This window comes from Marmota marmota, unplaced genomic scaffold (genome assembly GCF_001458135.2).
Source record: "Marmota marmota marmota unplaced genomic scaffold, marMar, whole genome shotgun sequence".
In the NCBI taxonomy this organism is placed as follows: Eukaryota; Metazoa; Chordata; class Mammalia; order Rodentia; family Sciuridae; genus Marmota; species Marmota marmota.
The window spans coordinates 11710559-11729968 of NW_025999998.1; the positions used below are offsets into that span (position 1 = coordinate 11710559).

The 19410-nt window shown below is 46.7% G+C and overlaps 1 protein-coding gene across 2 annotated transcripts in view; it reads right to left on the minus strand.

Annotated features, from left to right (window-relative positions):
• Window positions 1-1189: 1189 nt before the first annotated feature.
• The window catches only part of Apba1 (amyloid beta precursor protein binding family A member 1), a 214378-nt gene continuing 196157 nt past the window's right edge, over window positions 1190-19410 (minus strand). For both annotated transcript variants that reach the window (XM_015492908.2, XM_048806871.1), the window contains 4 exons: window positions 17004-17216; window positions 7870-7989; window positions 5840-5980; window positions 1190-5140 (listed from right to left, as the gene is read on the minus strand). In XM_015492908.2, coding sequence (XP_015348394.1) covers window positions 5069-5140; window positions 5840-5980; window positions 7870-7989; window positions 17004-17216 — 546 coding nt within the window. In that variant the 3' untranslated portion in view covers window positions 1190-5068. The remainder of the gene's footprint in view (window positions 5141-5839; window positions 5981-7869; window positions 7990-17003; window positions 17217-19410) is intronic.

Here is a 19410-nt window from a genome sequence, read left to right on the forward strand (position 1 = left end):
TGCTTACTTCCCTGTAGTTGGAGTCTTGCTTTATATGTGTTGCCAGAGATGTAGGAGGGATCATGGAGGCAATCCCTTGGCCACCAGGCTAATGTCCACAGGCAGGGGCCATGGGGACTCTGGATTTCAAGTCTAAGGCCTACAGTTAATTTTCTCTCCTTCTCCCAAGTGGGAGGCATCTCTTTCCATGTTGTGCTGCTTAAAGTTGAAGGATGGTGACATAACCAACCCTTTCCTTCCTGCTTTCTTCAGGGTGTCTCTTGTGTTAAAACCAGGTACTGCAATCTCTCATCGGATTTCCTTAGCTCTTGTGAAGGCAATTTTGTATGTGCATAACTGTTTAAATAGATGTTTCTGTGGGGAGATGACGGTTGGGGGGCCTTACTGTACAACTGTTTTGCTCTCCTTCCTAAACCTCTGTATAAGTTTTCCAGCCTCATGTATTTTGTTATAAAAATACAAAACAGACTAATATAGGTCCTCTGGAGCTGGACCACAGGAGGCTGCCACAGGACCACTGTACAATGCCCAGCGTCCACCTCCCAGGTGGAGCCCTTTCCCAGGGCTTCTGGCAATTCCAATGCACAGAACCTACGGGTCTGTGTCAAGTTTTGGGGGGCAATGATAGTCTCAGAGAAAAATTGTGAAGAGTATTCTGCTTTAGAAAGAGGGCTGGATACTGTTAGCACCTCCAGCATACAGGAAGGTCATGCTGCTGAAGTTTGAAAAGTAGAATTACAAAGAACAATTCTTTTGAAAATCTTTCAGAACTTTCTCACAGAACCTTCCAATGGGTCTCCAGGGTACCGTTTTCCACTATCTACCACTCAGGTCTCAGGCCCTTAACAGACCCTCCCTCCCTTCACTAGAGGTTTCTGTGGGGGTTGAGGAGAGGGGAATTAATTCCTGTTTCACTTCCCTCAAGGATACAAAGTGTGAAATCCAGAGGGTCCTTCTCTTGTTCACAGTGTACTCATAGGGGGCTGACAGTACCAGGGAGGATCAGCCCAACAGGCAAACATAGCCTTTTCTGTTTATAACCAGGTCAGCTTCACAGAACAAAAGCCTGGACTCCGGGCAGCAAGACCCTGTAGTCACAGTGGGCAGGAGGTGGCCTATTAGGGAAAAGACATGATCCTCCCCAACAAGGTCTGTACCTGTCCTGAAACAATAAGACACTCAGCGGGGCCAAGAGATGAAGTTCTTGTTTATTGTTGCAGCAACTCTTATACAGACATTAGCGTTCAGTTAAATAAAGGAGATAGCACATTAAATACATCACAACCCCAAACCAGACAACTGCGGCCACGGTACAGAGAAGGGGAGGGAGGGCCAGGACCGGTGACCAGACTGTCAAGAGGAAATACATTCAGTGGGTGTGCGGTGTCAACATTCCAGGCTCACGTGTAGATATATTTTATTTATATATTTATTTATATTTATATATAGAGATCATTGAGTTTTGTGTATACAAAGAACGATATTGTTACAAATACAATACTTCTCCCGACGCTTTACAGTAAGCTCTATGCACCCTCTTTACTGAACGGGAGTACAAGTTCATACTCTAGGTGCTGTGCTAAGTATGTACAAGAGATTTCATTCCCACACGGTCCTCACACACTGCCTTGATGGAGGGGGAAATAAAATCAAGGGTTGAGTGCTCAAGTGGACTCCAGCAGGGAAGGAGCTGACGGAGGTGAAACTAACCAACAAGTAGCCTGGTGAAGGTGAGAGTTGATACATCAGGACGAGGCGGCCCTTGGTTGTAAACATTGGTAATGGCCACACCAATGGGTGGAGAGACCCAGGAAGGGCTCTGCAGGTGGGTGGGTTTTCATTAGCTTGCCACAGGGAGCGTTGGGTGTGGTGGGGGTGTAGAGGGAGGAGGAGCAATGGGGGAGGTAGTAGGTTACTCTGGACTCCCTGAAGGCCAGTGTTGATGGGCAATGTTCAGAAAGCAAGCCTGTGCACAGGGACAAGGTGCCCTGGGATGTGCTCTACCCCTGCTGAGCGCACTCTGGAGAGGGAGGAGGGGATCCCCTGGGAAATGGGCTTCAGGCATTGGTTTGGGGGGTTTCTTCCTCTCATGACCCAAGGCTGATGGTGGGTGGCTCCCTGAAAAGTCCCCATTGGAGAAGGCAGAGGCAGGGTGGATTTTGGTGCATCCTGGGAAGACCAGGAGGAACAGGTGAATCTGGGAGCCTGTCCCCAAAGCTGAATCACTAGCCTGTCCCAGCACAGTGGCCAGAGTGGCTAGGGTAATTTTGTGCCTTGCATTTTGGGGACAGGCTGCTCTGCACGTACATCATCCCTGCTATGTGGGTGCTGAGATATTTACACATGTAACTACACACACATGGGATGTCAGAAGGGAAAGAGACCACCACCTCTTTTGGGACTTTCGGACACAGAGTGACTAACACTTGAGATCCCATTTCTGAGGCTAACCACAGGTAGGCTGATGTTAGCAGAGGAAGAACACATTTCAGCGAGGCGGGCCTGTACCAAGCTCCAACAGCTTCCACTCGGGTGTGAGGAACCACATTGATTAGCACAACAGAAAGTGATGCAGAAATACTCTTACTCTTATGCTAAAATACGTGAGTCCTCTAGAAGAGCTTACAAATTGGCTTTTCAGCACCTCTTGAAGTTTCCAACATTTTTTGTGCAATAGGAATAGAAAGTATTTTCTCTTTCTCTCTCCTTAGGATGAAGATACTTCACTGTAATTACTTAGGGGTTGGGCAGGGATGTGCTCCTGGAGTTCCCATCCCGGGCCAATTGCAGGCAGGTCTCTCTGGTCCTATCTAGGAGCTTGGGCAGGTGCCCCAAGGGGCCACCCTGGGGACAGACTGGCAAGAGCCCTTCCAATGATTTTCCAAGGCTTCTGCTGTCTGAAATGTTGATAATGCTTCATTCTTGTTCTACCCACTGTCTCTTCTGGCATGGCAGAGATGGACTGCTGACTCTTTAGTATTTAATTATAATACTAGACTCTCTGAAATTTGATTATTTTAGGAAAGGCAAATAGAATTAGGACTGGGGTTCCTGATCCTCACGTTTATGGTGGGTTGACCTTGGGCTTGTCACCTGGCAGCATTCTGTTAAGCATCCTTTAAACAAGTCCAGGGTCCTAGATCACCCATCCTGGCTCCCATGGCCCCACCCAGCCAGTGCCCCACAGCAGTAGCAGCTCCTGCCTATATAGGACTTGGGGGCAGCCGGTGGCCACCCTTCATTGGGGCTTTTTTATTACAGTAAAACAGAGACTTCAGCTGCTGACTTCTTTCAAACATTTGGATTTTCTGATTCTTAATTCAGAAAACTCAAAGTCCAGGAAGTCCAGGAGGTTGGATGACATTGTTCTCTGGCTGAAGTCTCATATTTCTAAACTTGTTATGATCACTTTTCTCCCTTAAATCCCTCTGTTCTCTAGATAAATACATCCTACCTAACATTTGATCACTGAATTCCTATTTCCACAGACACAACATAAATATCCCAGATGCAGAGAACAGGGGTTATATTAATATTACAAAATATATTAGTTTTTCTTCCCCTGTCTCTACTGAGGTCATGAATGAAACAAAACGAAAACAAAACCAAGTCACACCCCACATGAAAAAAAAAGAAAGAAAAAAGCTCTTTGGACCAAGAATAAGTGAAAACTGGCTCAGAATAATATTACTAAAACATCCACACTGAACTGAGACAGAACCCAGAAGTGTGGGGCACCTGATGCAAACACGACATTCCACACCAGCTGAAAGCTCCCTCAGACCCACCAGGCAGGGAGATATTTCCAGAACACATTTGGGGATTCTTGGGCATAATCTGAGGTCATTACTGACCCCTTAATTTTGTGGTTTATGGGCTATTCTGGCCTTTCAGGTATCACATCCTGCCTGGTGGTCCTGATGACTAGGAGGTTGGTCTCACCTGGGGCCCAGAAACATGCCATCACTCTCTTCTAGGAGGATAGTACAGCCTTCCCAGCCTCCCTTCCCTGCCTCCTTTCCCTACCTCCCTTCCCCGCCCCCATGTGTACAGGGGTGGGGGAGTCCGAGAAGACACTTTCAGTCAAGTGGTATCAGGAGGGCCAGGCCTCAGCCAGAGACGGCATCTCTCTCAGGACAGGGCTGATTGGACTCTGCATGCCTGACCCCCTGCCAGGGCAAGGGGTCTCCCAGAGAGGGGCTGTGGGTTTCCAGGGGCTCTGTGTGCCAGATTTTTAGCTTGCCTTCCTGGTGGTAGAGAGCAGGGCAGGGCAATATGCATGTGAGATACTGTGAGAGCGTGTGTGTGTAATATACGGAGAGGCAGATGGCACCTGCCTGCATTATCTACTGACCAGTGACTTCAGGGCACCTGGCAGAGCTTCAGTTGCCTGGTGAATTGCCGCGCTCTGCAGTGCCAGGGCAGCCTATCCAAGGCTGTCACTTCTCCCTTTATCCTTATGTGAGGAGGCCTGTATTAGACCACATGTATATGTAGAAACTAAAACTACCTATGAAAGAGGTTGCAGGTTGGCTCAGAAATTCTGGGTGGAGATAACATAGGGGGCCCCAACTGCATGGTGGACAGTGCATACCTTTGATGTGGGATGGTCCCTGTTCCTGCCTCATTCCTGTCAAGAGATAGGAAGAGAGCAGAGATCAGCAAGTGAGTTTTAGGCACTGCTGAGGGAGCATCTGCACTGCCCCTGGGAGTTCCTTCTAAGCAGTCTGTGCCTCTTGGGGTAGGATGATCCCCCTTGGGCAGTGAGAGCCACCTTGGGACCCTTGAAGGTCCTATAAGATGGCCCTGGGCATATCCCTGATGGACGAGGGCTGTTATTTATCCTCAAGGGAGCACATACAAAACTTTCCTGATTTTAAGGGGGGGGGAAGCAAACTGGAGAGAGAGAGAGCAAAGAGGTCCTTGCGGATTCTTCTCTTCCTGTGTAAGACCAAATGCTGGGCGCGAGAGGAAAATGTCTCAGCGGACACACGGATGCAGCACAGAAACACAACCACGATGAGGAGAGTCCTCCATGCAAGCCTCGGCGAGGGCGAGCCAGGCACGCTCAGATGTAAACGGGCTGCTCCTGGGCCGTCAGCAGTCTGTACATGGCCGCTGGCATCGTCTTCATGTGGATCTGAGGGCAGAAACGCATGTGAGCATGGAGCGGAGGGGAGAGACGAAGCCTCCTCCAGGGAGGGGCTTCCAGGGTACCCACCCCAACAGGGACCGGACCCAGAGTGGCCCAGGAAGAACAGAACCCACAGGCTTTCTGTAATGCTCAGGGGTGATGTGAAGTTAACAAAGGAAACCAGAGAAGGCTTATTTTCCCAGTCCAATATTTTCATTCTGATCAGTCCTTGGCAAGACAGAGAACCTTTCAAATGGAAGGAAAGTGATTCGGCTTCACGGCTCCTGTCTCCTTTCCACCCTTGGCATTAAGAAAGCAACAGCCAATTAGCCTCGGACCCGCAGCCAGGGCTTCAGGAGAGCCACTGTGTGGGTGCAGCTTGACTCTAAGGGTTAGGTCTGCCAAGCACATTTGCAGAGAATAATGGGGGAAAATGGAGAAAACTTGGGAAGCCACCAACAGGAAAACTGCCACTCTGTGTGTGGAAGAGAAGGTGAGTGGTGACTTGACTTCATGTTGTGGGGGAGCCCTCAGACAACCTCTTCGACAATGGGTTCAACTTTAGGTCTAAGATGGTTCCAGGTATTGAGGGGAAGGGACACATAGGAAGGTCCCTGGAAGGACTATGGGGATCAGGGTCAGCAGGATGCAAGGGGTACCAGATGGCTCCCTCAGCCCCTTCCCCAGCCCGAGCCTCCCTCCTACCTCCCCAACAGCATTGGAGAGGATGTGGACTATCTTCTCGTGCGGGGTGGCCACAACGCTCTGTCCGTTGATTTCAATGATCCGATGTCCCACGCGGACGCCTCCCCTCTCAGCTATTCCCCCTCGCATGAGGCTGCAGATCTACCAGAGCCAAACACCAGGTTACTCCTTGTGGGCAGCATCATGTCTCAGATCTCCATGGGGTCAAAAGACTCTCTTCCCTGGGACCCTTATCCCCCAGCATGCACATCTCTGAGAAGCAGATGTAGCTAGGCTGAGGGTATTTAAATCTCTTAGAATATTTTCACAGGAAATAGGTTCTGTAGGTTGACATGGCCACCTTGTTCATGTAGTTTGCTGGATTTCACGACAAGCTGAATCTAAGAATTAAGTCTTCCAAGCATATTTGGTGGGATTGATTGGGAAAAAGTTAATCCTCTGGGCCTAGGTGACAAGAGCTGCCTGGGCCTGTCACCTGGGTGCTAGTGTTTCAGACTGTCAGCCTGTGTAGCACAGGTTAGCATTTCCAGAGTCACAAGTGGGCTCAAACATGGAACTGTTTAAAGTTAGCAGCCTGTTTTATAGGGTCAACTGCATGAGCCACTCCACTTTGTATTCCAAAGTATGGCCAGTTGTAGTGGGGAGGCACCTTTCTGCTTTCCAAGCTCTGCAACCATGTTCAAACTTGGTATTGTGCAACCAGGCAGTGGATAGAGGCTCCTGGTTGCTGGCAAATGAGGTTTCTAGAGCTACAGGGTGTAGCTGTCCCTCCCTCCCTCTCACACTAAGCAACCCATTGTTAATATCTGAGCAACCTTTCTTTTTTTGTGGTGCTGGGAAATTCAACCCTGGGGTCTTGCACATGCTACACAAATGCTGTACCCCTAAGCTACATCCCCAGTGCCAGCTTTTAACATTACTCAAATATGAACAAAGCAAACAAGCATAAACAGGTAAAGGGATGACATCAGACCAAACCTCTGAGGAGTAACCCTGGTTCCTCTAACAGGCAAGCCAGGCTACTGAGATACAGAGACCACAGGAAACAGGGCTGGAAATTTCAACTCCAATTGGGAATTTCAAGGTTATTTCTAAACCTTACAACATACTTGGAATGAAATTTTAATTACTGAAGGACTCTTAATTGAAAGTTAAGGGAAGCGTGTAAAAAGAACAGGGTCCTTATGTTGAGAAAGATAAATCCAAAGAGAGGGCAGTTCCATCCAAAACCCATGAAGGCAAGGTTACAGATGGAGACCATTGCCACCACAGCCCGGAGTTACTGTGAATACAGAACAAGGCAAACCAGGGCATAAAGGAGTATTATTGAGGACAGTTTGTTTGGGATGAAGGAAGGGATACAGCTAGTTGGCAACGGCTGTAAAACACTGTAAATGTATTTACTGCCACTTAAATTGTTAGCTGTAAATTTTTGATCATATATATTTTACCACAATAAAAAAAGAAAACATAAGGAAGTACTATTTAAGGCAGACAGTCAAGTGATTAAAAATACTCCATTCCTAAAGCTAATTCAGGCTAAAACGGTGACTGGGCTAAGCACAGATCAATCTTGCACAACAGCCCTGGGCAGGGATTTTGGCCTGGGGTGCACCCTGGACCCCTGGGGAGCTTGAAGCTGAGTGAGCAGCTCTCTCTGCCCTGTCCTTGGGAGTGTGGCAGTTCAGCAGGGGCTCTGAGTACAGCCACGAAGATAGCTGCAATCCCAGGGAGGAGGCAGCCCTTGGCGGGGACATCCCAGCTACCAGGGGAGCAGCTGGAGGGCCTCTTTGCCAAACTCTGCTCCAGGGCCTGTCTCTTCCCACGTAGAATGGCACAGAATTCTCTGCTCAAAGGAAATCTACCCAAAGAAGGAGCTGAGTGGGTCTTTATCCATTTATCTCCTTCCCTTAGGGCTGCTTTTGGGGAATGGACTAGCTGGGGGGAAAAAATAAAACAAGAAACAAAAACAGAACATGGCTATGTTTTTGTCAACATTTGGAAAAGTGTGTGAAGCGAGTTGCACTTACAATTCCGTTCTGGACGCTGAAACCCAGCTGGTAGCGAAGGTCTGGTCTTCTGATTAATACCGTGGTCACTGGAGGGCACCTCACGATATTCAGCTTGACTCGGGACTGATTCTTTAAGCCCTTAAACAAGAATAGTATACAGTGGATATGGTGACCCCTGAGGCAGGCAGAACAAATAAGAGCAAACAGCATCCAAGGTCGAAGCCGCTCTAGGACGCCTGGGAGTGCGTGCTCCAGTCCTGTGCTCTGGAGGCCTTATCACCCCAGGGGAGGAAACAGTAGGGCTCAAATGGAGCTCTTTCAACCCAGGCAGAGATCAGAGTCAAGTGGGCAGAATCTTCATTTTGGGAAATGGACTGTGTTCAAGGACCCGATGGAAGTGCAACTATGAGAAAAAATGTTACATGGGCTTTCTGGCTTGAAAGATGAAGGATGCACCCTCTGTCTGGTCAGGAGAGAGAGGAGTGGGAAATGGAGTCCCAAGCTCGAGCAGTGACTCCTAACAAAGGACGTCTCATTCATAGCAGGTGCATGGGGACTGTTTTCTCTCCTTTCCCCATCCTCTCAGCTGTTGGAGATTTTTATGGTTTATGGACATTCCCACAGCAATTGGGGCTGCCATTGGTCTCCATCTCCTGGGGAGGGCTTTAGGGTGGGTGCTGAGGGAGATGAGAGGAGGAAAGACACAAAGGTCAGGGTTTCATGACCCTAGACCACAGAGCCCTTCCTCTGTTAGAATGGAACGTGGAAGGAAAGCTAGTCTTTGAGGAGGAAAAGGAAACGGGTCTCAATCTGAGTGGAGCTTCCTCCACCCCACTGTGGTTTAAGGTGAGCTCAGGCTAGACTCTGTCACACTCAGAGCTGTGACAGGCACTCTCCCCTCTGCAGGAGCATCTGCTTTAGACCACCAGCACAGAGCTCCAAGTGCCTCCCTCAGGCCCAACCACCCACTTGTCAGCTTCATCCAAGAGAAAGGTGCCAGGCAGATATAATCAACCCTAAAATTATGCCCACCTTTCAGCTCTGCCTGGTTTAAACCTGCCTCACCCAACTCCTGCTTGCTCACGTGTGCATAGATAGGGTGGCCCAAAGCAGGAGCTCCCCAGTATGTTTTAAGTTCTAGTGCACAGAGAAAATTTTTTGCACTTTGGGGTAAACAGAAAACACTGTTGTGGTTGGAGGCCCTGCTGTTCCCCCACCCCCAAGCTTCAGAGCAGAGGTAGGGGAGGTCTGAGCTGGGAGTGGGAAGCTCCTGCTGGACCTGACCCCAGCTTGAGTTGATTAGGAAGCCACTCAAGGTCAGCCACAGTCCCTCTTCTCCAAAGGGCCAGGGTTGAAGGGGAGAAGTGGCTCCTAACAGGCAGTACTTGGGGTGGGTGGGAACCTCTGCACCAGGCAGAGCTAGGGATTCAGGGACAAGGCTGGCTTTACCCATGCCCATGGTGCCCATTAGAGACAGTTCCCCATCAGTTCACAAGGGGACCAGCTTGTTCACTCCACAGGTGAGGTGCAAGGATCAGTCTGGGGAGAAGGATGACATAATCCATGAAATTTCTATAGACAGGGACCATTTGCCTTGTATCCTGTAAATGGAAATATGCAAATTTCATGGCTGCTACGAACATTTTTCTGTGGGAGGTCAAAACTCATATTCATATTTTGTAGATGAGAATGGACACATGGACACGAAGGGCTACTCCAAGGGCTCCATGAGGTCAGGACCAGAACTGCAGATCCCTGCTCGGGCCTCTACCTACCTCACAAACACCTTCCAGCCAGGAGGTGAAAGTGGGGTTAGGAGAACTTCAGCCCAGGCAGAATGGTGGCAAGGGTGTGACTTGCTACTCCTATACCAGAAGAGAGCCACACATGTTTTGCTTTAGGTCAGTGGGTAGTTAGGGGATCTTGTGCCACTGGTCATCTGGCTTTCTATATCTGACTGACAAGGATATAACCAGTGGATCTCCAGGCCCATGCTAACAGCATCAGTGACACTTGGCCATGTGTTAGGATTTGGGGCTCCACTCCAGACCTACTGAATCAGACTTTGCATTAACAAGACCTCCCATACCTCTGCTCTGGAAGATTGGAGGTGGGGGGACAGCAGGGCCTCCAACTACAGCAGTGTTTTCTGTTCACCCCAAAGTATACATTTAATCTTAAGAACTGGTGTAGACCATGGCAAACACTGGCCTCAATTGTGCCCACGAGACTTAATTTCTTTAAGAGGTGATTAGACCCAAAGATGTCAATTTAGGCTTCATACCTGAGGTCTATATGCTCCATAGAAGCAGGTACTAGCAAGGTTGGGGAAAGGTGGATGTCTGTTCAGCCTGGTCCCTGGGTAGCCATCTCTGGTGTTGAACCAGGTGTGAGCACCCCCTGGATCCTGCTGCACCAAACCCCAGCCCAGTAGTGGAAGCAGCTGAGCCATATCAATACCAACCACCTGTCACTGAGCACTAGTTCTTGCCCAGAAATACCTGGAGAGTCACAGGAATTGCCTTATTTAATCTCCCTTTCTGTCTGGCAGCTATCTCAGTTTTATAGAAGAGGAACTTGAGGCTCAGAGATACTAAGTGACTCACCCAAGTTCACACACAGCCAACTTTAACCCAGGTCTGCTTTCAGAACCCAAAGTACTTTCTCCTACATATAAAACTGGAGAGTGTCCTTCATGATTAAGCCTTGCTCAACCATGTAGCCAAGGATAGCAAAAGAAGGAAAAAACCCTATGCCCTCAAATCTTATTCCAGTCTTGAATTAGGGCTGTATTTTTAGGTCACTTTCCAAGTTATTCTGGGCTCATGGTCCTCGTAGTCCTTCCCCTGGATTTCCTGTGCCTTTTAAGTGACACCAAGATGGTTCCCTCAATGTATGAATGGGACTCTGTTTCCTCATCTTCAGCTTCTGTTCCCTCAGTGCTCTGAATTGCTGTATCCAGGGGGACATGAGCCTTCCAATGAGTGCCCTTCAGCTTGTGGTGTCCCTGTACCATGTGACTTGGTGTTCATATGCATGCTGCTGTCATCAGTGTGTCCTGGGGGTTTGGGAACATTTTAGGGAAATACACTGGTTAAGAAAATGGTATTTTCAAAGTGGAGCAATGGAATAAGCCAAGAGTGGTTTTCTCAGGTGGAAAAGACTGCAAAGGATCCGGGTTTTCTGCAAGACAACAGTCCCATCATCCACATCCATGAGGGGCATGGAAGTTGTCTGTTTGCTCCTAGTGGATGGGTGGGCCAGGTGAGGAGGACTGTGGTGGTTTCAGGCCTGGGTTCCAGCTGTGCTCTGCCACCAACAGCGGGATCTTGGGTGCGGTGCTCTATCTTTCTGCTGCCTCAGTTTCCTAATTTTCCCAACAAATGGTGAAGCTCACAGAAGGTTCTGCCACTTTCAGTTTCTATGCCTTCACCCCTTTTCCTGTGTGGTTTTCTGAATGCCCCAGGCTGCAACAAAAAATCTCAACCCTTATAATTAAAAACAATCTATTCTCTCACATTAAAATTAGGTTTCTTCTTCAGGGAATTAGGTCTTTTCTTCTTTGGGGCCGGGTATGGTGAAGGGCGGCTTAATGTCATTCATGCATGTATCTCACTGACCACTGACTTAGAAAGTGGCCCATAATTTTTTTTTATGTGCCAAGAAATGTGTTAGGTCCTGGGTAGAATAAGCCATCTCTGGGCCTCCTGGAGATCAGGAAAGGGGCAAGAAACGAGAGGTAAGAAGGCTAAGACGGGAGCCTATTAGAATCATAACCTCAGATAAGCATCGGCCTTAAATGTTTACACTGGGATTAATGAGGATTAAATAAATAAACTGGGATTAAATATTAACCACTGGAATTATTTAGGTGTGCTTGTGTGATACAGAAAACTACAGAACATACTGAAAAGCAGGAGAGTGATCCTATTTTCTTAATGTTACAAAAAAAAAAAATTCACATTCCTCTGGTGAGTTCTTTCCTTTTATGTGAATTGATTTAAGATGCCTGCTCAGTCCCTCAGTGAAAGAATTTCAAGATTGGGGAAAATGTGCTGCAAGATGAGGCTTAGAGAAATGGCAATTTGAAATAACCAGACCATGCCTTTGCTCTGCTATTCCTAATCAATGTTTCAAGTTGGGTCCCATTAACTTAGATTTCTGAGCTGCCATTTTATTGGAGGTGCCAATTAAATAAACGGTCATTTCATCCCCATGACAACAGTGGAATGGTGCAGTAAATTAAGAAATAGGGTGGGAGAGGAAGGGCAGGGAGGAGGGGAGGAAAGAGAAGCCAGAATGGTTTCTATAGCAACAGGAGAGCAGAACCATGATCCTATAGAAGGAAAGGGAAACGGTGCTCTAGTTTCAAAAAGAACAAAAATCCAGAGGGCAATAGCATGAGCAGAGAAGATGCTAGCCTGCTTCACCTACCAATAATTATGCTTCAGGAATGAATTATAACAGAGAAATAAGAGCCAGGAAAACAGATAGTTTGATATCTGTAACTCCACTCTAGAAATCTATTCTTTCTGTGTCTGGGGGCAGAGGAGGTCAACACACTGCTTTAAACTCCTCTTCCTCAAAGTGTGGTCTGAAGGTAGGCGATATGACCATCCCTGGGAGCTTGTGAAAAAGGCAGAACCCCACTTGAGACCTACCAAATCAAAACTTGCATTTTAACCAGCTTGCTGTGCGACCCACATTAGTTTGAGAAGCACTGGAGTTGCAGCTGCAGAGGGCACCGAGACCTACTGAAATGGGATCACCAAGCACCAAAAGCCCAGATAGTGCCCTGCAGTGGCAATGAAGGGTGGTGAGGGCAGTGCCTTCAGCTGTCAAGGTGCAGGCAAGAAGCGGGTGCTGTCTAGGGAACTAATAAAATAGTAATAAACCCACTTGAAGTCAGTCTGTGTGGTACTGGCAATTCTAGCTGTTATCAGTGATTAGCATTTCCCCCCAGCCGGGCGAGGCCACAGATGGGCCATCTCATTTTCCCATCCAACAAGGTTGTGTGTTCTGGGGCACTGTGCAAGCTCCGTGGAGTCTAACTGGGGCTTCCTGCCCAGTGCTTCTTTGCTGAGCAGAGCCACAAGGCAGTGGTTTTCTTACTCTCCATCTCCAGCAGCTACATCTCTTTCATCGTTGCATGGTCTTTTAATTTTCTGAATCCATGGAGACTCCACTTACAGACATTTAAGTTCAGCTACTCAAACAAACCCTCCCCCCAGGAAGCTGCTTGGGTAGCTGTATTCCCAGAAGCTTCCCTTTCACCTTGCGGCAGGGATCTGTATGACAGAAGCGGAGTCTCCAGGTGGCAGCAGAGGTGCCAAGTCTCACAAGCCCCTCATACAGTCTGTGTCCTTTGGAGACTGGCAGGGAGGGTTAGGACTCACTGGCCATTTGGTGGGCCCTGGGCAAGTGTCTGTGCCTTCGGGGTCTCAGATGACTCACGTGAACCAGGTGTCAGCCATCATCCTTGTGGGCGGTCCTAAGAGGGCCCTCTGCCTGTTGCTGATTCTCCTCATATCCTCAACTGGATAAAGAAAGCAAAAGAGCTCTCTGGGGCCCTTTTCATAAGGAAAATGATCCCTTTTTAAAGATCCCTTTCTCAAGGGTTCTACCCTTATGACCTAGTTACCTCCTAAAGGGCATACCTTCTAAGGCCATAACATGGAGATTAGGGCTTCAACAAATGCACTTCATGGGACATATGTAGTCTAGAATATCCCTTTCTTCTTGCCCCTCCTTAAACCTTTCCAGACATAAAGTTATTCTTTTTTTCTTCATTTAAAAAAATTTTTTTAAATTGTAGATGGACACAACACCTTTATTTTATTTGTTTATTTTTACGTAGTGCTGGGGATCGAACCCAGTGCCACACACATGCTAGGGAAGCACTCTACCACTGAGCCACAACCCAGTCCCCTGCGGGATTGTCCTGAGAATTTCAGTGTTTGGCAGCATCTCTAGTCTCTACCGACTGGATGCCTGTAGCACCTTCCTCCCCCTTATGACAACTGAGACTGTCTCCAGGCCTTCTGAGGTGTGCAACATCATCCTTGGCTGAGGGTCTTGGATCTAGCACTTGAACAAACTACTGGAAAGAGGCTATCCAGTGGCTAAGTGACCATGTTCCATAATGACCATGTGGTCACCTTTCTGTGCCTCAGATTCCTAACTTGTCCAATGGGTTAAACAAACGTACCTGCCCCACAGAAGGCTGTTGTGAGAGTTCAGTGCATTAATCCATGCACACTCTTTACAACAACAGCACACAACACTTGATCACTGGGGCCTTCAGTCCTGTCATTTCTCCCTGCTAGACCAAGTCCCCAGGTGGAGATTTTGTCTGTGGTGTCTTTGGGTCTCATAGTCCCTTGTGATTCTTGTACATGCAAACAAGGTGTTTAATAAGAAACTTATTCATGGGGAAGAGGGAGATATCAATGTGGATTGATGCTGCCTTCCTAACCCTGGCCACTTGCTGCTTTTCCATGTTACCATGGTAACACCAGATCAGTTCTCACAGGCCAGACTCATGCCTCACCCCCTGATTCTAGCCCACTTTGGAAACAGGGACTTCCAAAGGTCACGGTTCCCTTTTGCTAACAACTTAGGTTTTACTCCCTCAAAGTGAATTTAAATATTGTTGTATAAAATTTTCCCTCCTCTAAATGCTGGCAAATCTTTTACCTCTATGTTGCTAGGATCACTGAAATTATCCTCCACATACATATTGTCATCTAGTATCTTCATTGCTCAGCTCAGCACCTACTAGAGGCCCAATGAAACATGTCTGAATATTCATGTTCAGAGAAGAGTCTCTAATCTTAATCTTTAATGTCTAGTCATGTGCCACATAATGATGTTTTAGTCAATCACAGACTGCGTATATCATGATAGCCCCAAAAGATTATAAAGGAGATGAAAAATTCCTATTGCCTAATGATATGGTGTCTGTCCTAAGGTTGTAGCACAACTCATTCCTGATGTGTTTGGAGATGCTGGTGTAAACACGCCTACATCAGGGCCAGTCATGTACAAATACAGCACACACTTATGTACAGTAATAATGCCTGATCAATGACTGCAGTACTGGTTCATGCATTTACTATGCTATACTTTTGTCACTGGAGTATACTTACTTAAAAAAACAAGGTTTATTATAAAACAGTATGGTATGTGATGCCAATAGCGGCCTCAGAGTTGGTGATTACCACAGCTCTTGTTTGCATCAAGAGGCCAGATCTAGAGATTGGGGCTGTAGGTCAGTGGCAGAGTGCTTGCCTAGCATGTGTGAAGCATTGGGTTTGATCCTCAGTACCACGTAAAAATAAATAAAATAAAGGCATTCTGTCCATCCATAATTACAAAAAAAATTAAAAAATAAATAAATAAAATAAAGGTTAAAAAAAGGTTACATCTAGCGACTGACCTGGGTTTGTGTAGGTTTTCTATGATGTTTGCAAAATGACAGTTGCCTAATGATGCATTTTTCAGAATTTATCCCTATGATTAAAGGATACAGGGCTATACATTAAAGAAGAGGCAGAATTTATTCATTAAAAGTAGCAAAGTAGCACTGGGGCTGCGTTGTGGCTCAGTTGTAAAGCATTTACCTAGCACGCGTGAGATACTGAGTTCCATCATCAGCACCACATCAAAATAAATAAATATAGGGCAGGGGTTGTGGCTCAGTGGTAGAGTGCTCGCCTAGCACATGTGAGGCGCTGGGTTCGATCCTCAGCACCACATAAAAATAAATAAATAAAATAAAGGTATTGTGCCCAACTACAACTAAAAAAGAAATATTTTAAATAAATAAATAAATAAATAAAATAAACGTAATGTATAAAGGTATTGTGCTCCTCTACAAAAAACGTAAAAAAAAAAAAAAAAAAGCAAAAGCACAAAAGCACTGACCCTGGTGGTAAACACTCAACTGCACCCTCTACTCGCACCCCCACCCTCTTAGATGAGGATGTTGGCTTTTGTGTTCTGTTTTTATGCTCAGAAGGACGATTGTAATGACTGCATTAATTCATCCCCTAGAGCTATGTTCTAGCTAATGGTACAGAACTATTTGGGGTTCATAGGAGGAATACTTCCTGTCATGCTGGCCATGCGATCAGCAAGTATCAGTGTTGAAGACTACACATGGATGCTTCATTGTTAAGAAGAAAATCTAATTTCTTTTCCTTAAGTATTCACATTTAATTTTCACTTAAGTAGCTCTTCTTAGCTTTATGTAACGGTATAAGTTCAGGCTGAATGAGAAGTCATTATGTTCATGTATGAAGAGGACTCCATGGACTATAACAGTTTCCTCCTTACGGCAATTAGCCATTAGGCTCTGGGAAAGACACTTGCCTGTGTCAGTGGCTTCAGGTTTGAAGCATTTCTAGGGTCTTCTTTTTTCTTTCTGTGGCAATGGGGGTTGAACCTGGGGGTGCTCTACCACTGAGCTTAATCTCTAGCCCTTTCTGTTTTTATTTATTTTTTATTTTTATTTTATTTTTTATTATGAGACAGTGTATTGCTAAGTTACACAGGCTAGTCTTGAACTTAAGATCCTCCCACCACAGCCTCCCAAGTGGCTCTGGGACTGTAGGTGTGTGCCACCATGCCTGGTTTATCATTCCCATAATTCTTAACAGAGTTGGTAAATCATCTCAAGTACATCTGACTTCACTCTAAGGGACTGTCTGGATTACTGAGCTGAGGCTGCTGAGGCTGAGTCTAGGCATACTGAGAGAGGGTTGTGATTGATTAGTGATGCCTGCAGTGGCTGTTAGTGAGCCAAATATACTATCCCTGATCTAAAAATGACTTGTAAATAGGAGGAGCTTATAAATACTAAATAATGAGATGCCTGAGAACAAGCATATTATATATATAATTTTGTTTTTAGACCTTTTATTTTTATTTATATGTAGTGCAGAGAATCAAACCCAGTGCCTCGCACAGGCCTGGCAAGTGCACTACTGCTGAGCCCCAGCCCCAGCCCCGAGCACAAGCCTTTTTTGTATGTGCCTTCCTTGGTGCCTGACACTTAGAATACATTTGTAAATGTTAATGATTAGATAGCAGTTACACTTCATGTCATTTTGGGTTGATTAGCAGAAAAGATTTTTCCCAGGTCTGGGTACCTTGATAATGCTCTGGCAGGTGGACAGAGGCAGGCCCACCAGGCTGGTGCCATTAATGGACATAATCTGGTCCCCAATGTTCAGCTTCCCCGACTTCTCTGCGGGGCCTCCATGCATCATGTTGGCTATGATCACGGTTGGTAGGATGGATCCCCAGCCAGACTCCACAATCACAACTCCTAGGATTTCTCCTTTCTGCTTCTCTATGAAAACCTGACAGGAGAAAAACACAGAGAAATCCTGAATCATTAACCATGGGAGGTAGTGGTAGAAGTGAAAGCCACTCCACTTCTTGCCTAAAGACAGACCCTAATAAACACACCCACACTCCCTCATGACCTCAGCCCAGGTGAGCTCCTGTCTTCTCTGCATCTCATCACATCCAGAGTCCTTAAGAAACAATTTCACATAGGCCAGTGCTGTTTTTTGTAATTCATACTTGTTCCATATTAGCAATCTGATCTCAGCACACAACCACAGGGCACTAGATTTTTTTTTTTCCTCCTGATACTGGGTATTGAACCCAGGGATGCTGTACCACTGACTGCATCCCTAGCCCTTTTTATTTTATTTTGATACAGGGTCTTGTTAAATTGTCTAGGCTAATTTGGAATCCTCCTGCCTCAGCCTCCTGAGTTGCCTGGGTTATAGGCGTGCACCGACACACTTGGCCTGTCCAACATTTTTTTCAATGTTGTCTCTACTGGCAGGGGAGGAAAGTTGGTCAGTAGGAGCTCTGGTGGCCTATTATGGCTTCTAGAAATGGCTTTTGAATTCTAAGCACAGGTTATCCCATTCCACAATATGTCATAAGTTCTCTCCAACATTTAAGATTCCTGAGTTAAAAATAAATATTCAGAAAAACTTCTCTGCAAGGAGAAAGTTAAAGAAAAAGGAAAAACTGATGTGGGAGTCATCATAGTTGCAAGCTCAGGAGTGCACACAGAAGAGCAGGTCCTGGGCAGGCATAATGTTCTCCTGACCTCTGTGGCAGCAGAGCAGGCAGGAGTTAGAGCTGCACACCTGCAGGATGGGGAGGTTTTCAGAGATGCTGAGAAAAAGTGAGGTGCTTCTTGAAAGCAGCCTGCAGAGTGTGGGTGTGTTTATTAGGGTCTGGAGAGGTCTTCTCTAAGCCGGCACCCTCCCCACTACTGCTGACGCTCACAGTTGGCCCTTTCCCTGAGAACTGCCCTTGGCCAGAAGGGAGACATTCCATCCCCATTATGGGGTGACCTGTTTCCCATTGCCCAAATTCCTATGTTGCCGTCTAATCTCCAGAATCCCCAGGGCATCAAAATGGAGGCAGGGTCTCTACAGAGGGAATGGGGTTAAAGTGTGGTGATTTGGATGGGCTCTAATCCAGTATGACTGGTGTCTTCTTCAGAGGAAATTTGGACACAGACTGTATGGGGAAGATGTGGTGAAGGCACAAGGAAGAGATGGTCATTTATAAGCCAAGGAAAGAGGCCTGGGACAGATCCTTCCTGAGGCCCACAGAAGGAACCAACCCTATCAACACCTCAATCTTGCCCTTTCAGCCTCCAGACCTGAGAAGAGGACACACGTCTTTTGCAGAAGGCACCCAGTCTGTGGGACTTTGCTACAGAAGCATTAACAAACTTTTATATCTCTTGCTCAACCTTGGCCAATGAGCAATAGAGGTCATTTGCTCTAAGGCGGGATAAGTCTGTCCTGTATTCTGTGTCTCAGAGCTTCCCTCAGATTACAAAGAAACTTATGCCAGTGAGACCACACTCTTCCTAGTGCTCCACATCCTGCTCCCACATTCTACTCTTCTGAGTGGAGGTTGGCAATAAACTTGTTGAACAACAATCCTCACCTGAGAATCTGCTTCCAGGGAGCCTTACCTGAGATCCCTCATACATTAATGGATTAGAAGATAACTTTCTCATTAAAGCTGCTTGACATTTATGGGATAAAGTCTGAAAGCTTCAGCTGGAATTGCAAGCCCTTCAGTCTGACCTGGACCTTATTTTGGTCTGACCCTCTCTTTCTGGGTCCACCCTCTGTTCAAGCCAAGCCTTTCTGATTCCCTAGACGCATCTGCAGCTTTCTGACATTCTATTTTCCTGTTACTTCGGTTCTGTTTGCTCCTACGTGTTCCAAATAACCTCCAGACCAGCTCAGATGGTTCTGTCTACCTCCAGTTACTCCTGGGGCGCTTAGTCTGAAGCAGTGGGGTGCACAGCATCTGTCAGCTGAACCTGCAGTCTGTTCTGTTCTGCCAAATGCAGTGGGCTTTGACCAGTGCTTGAAGGAGCACCATAACTGAACTTTGTTGGTGCCCTTATCCAGACTCTCAGATCCTGGACTCTACCCTTATCAAGCTATCTGCCTCTAGAATCCACTAACACTTGGCTTTGGATTCCTAGGAACACAGGATATA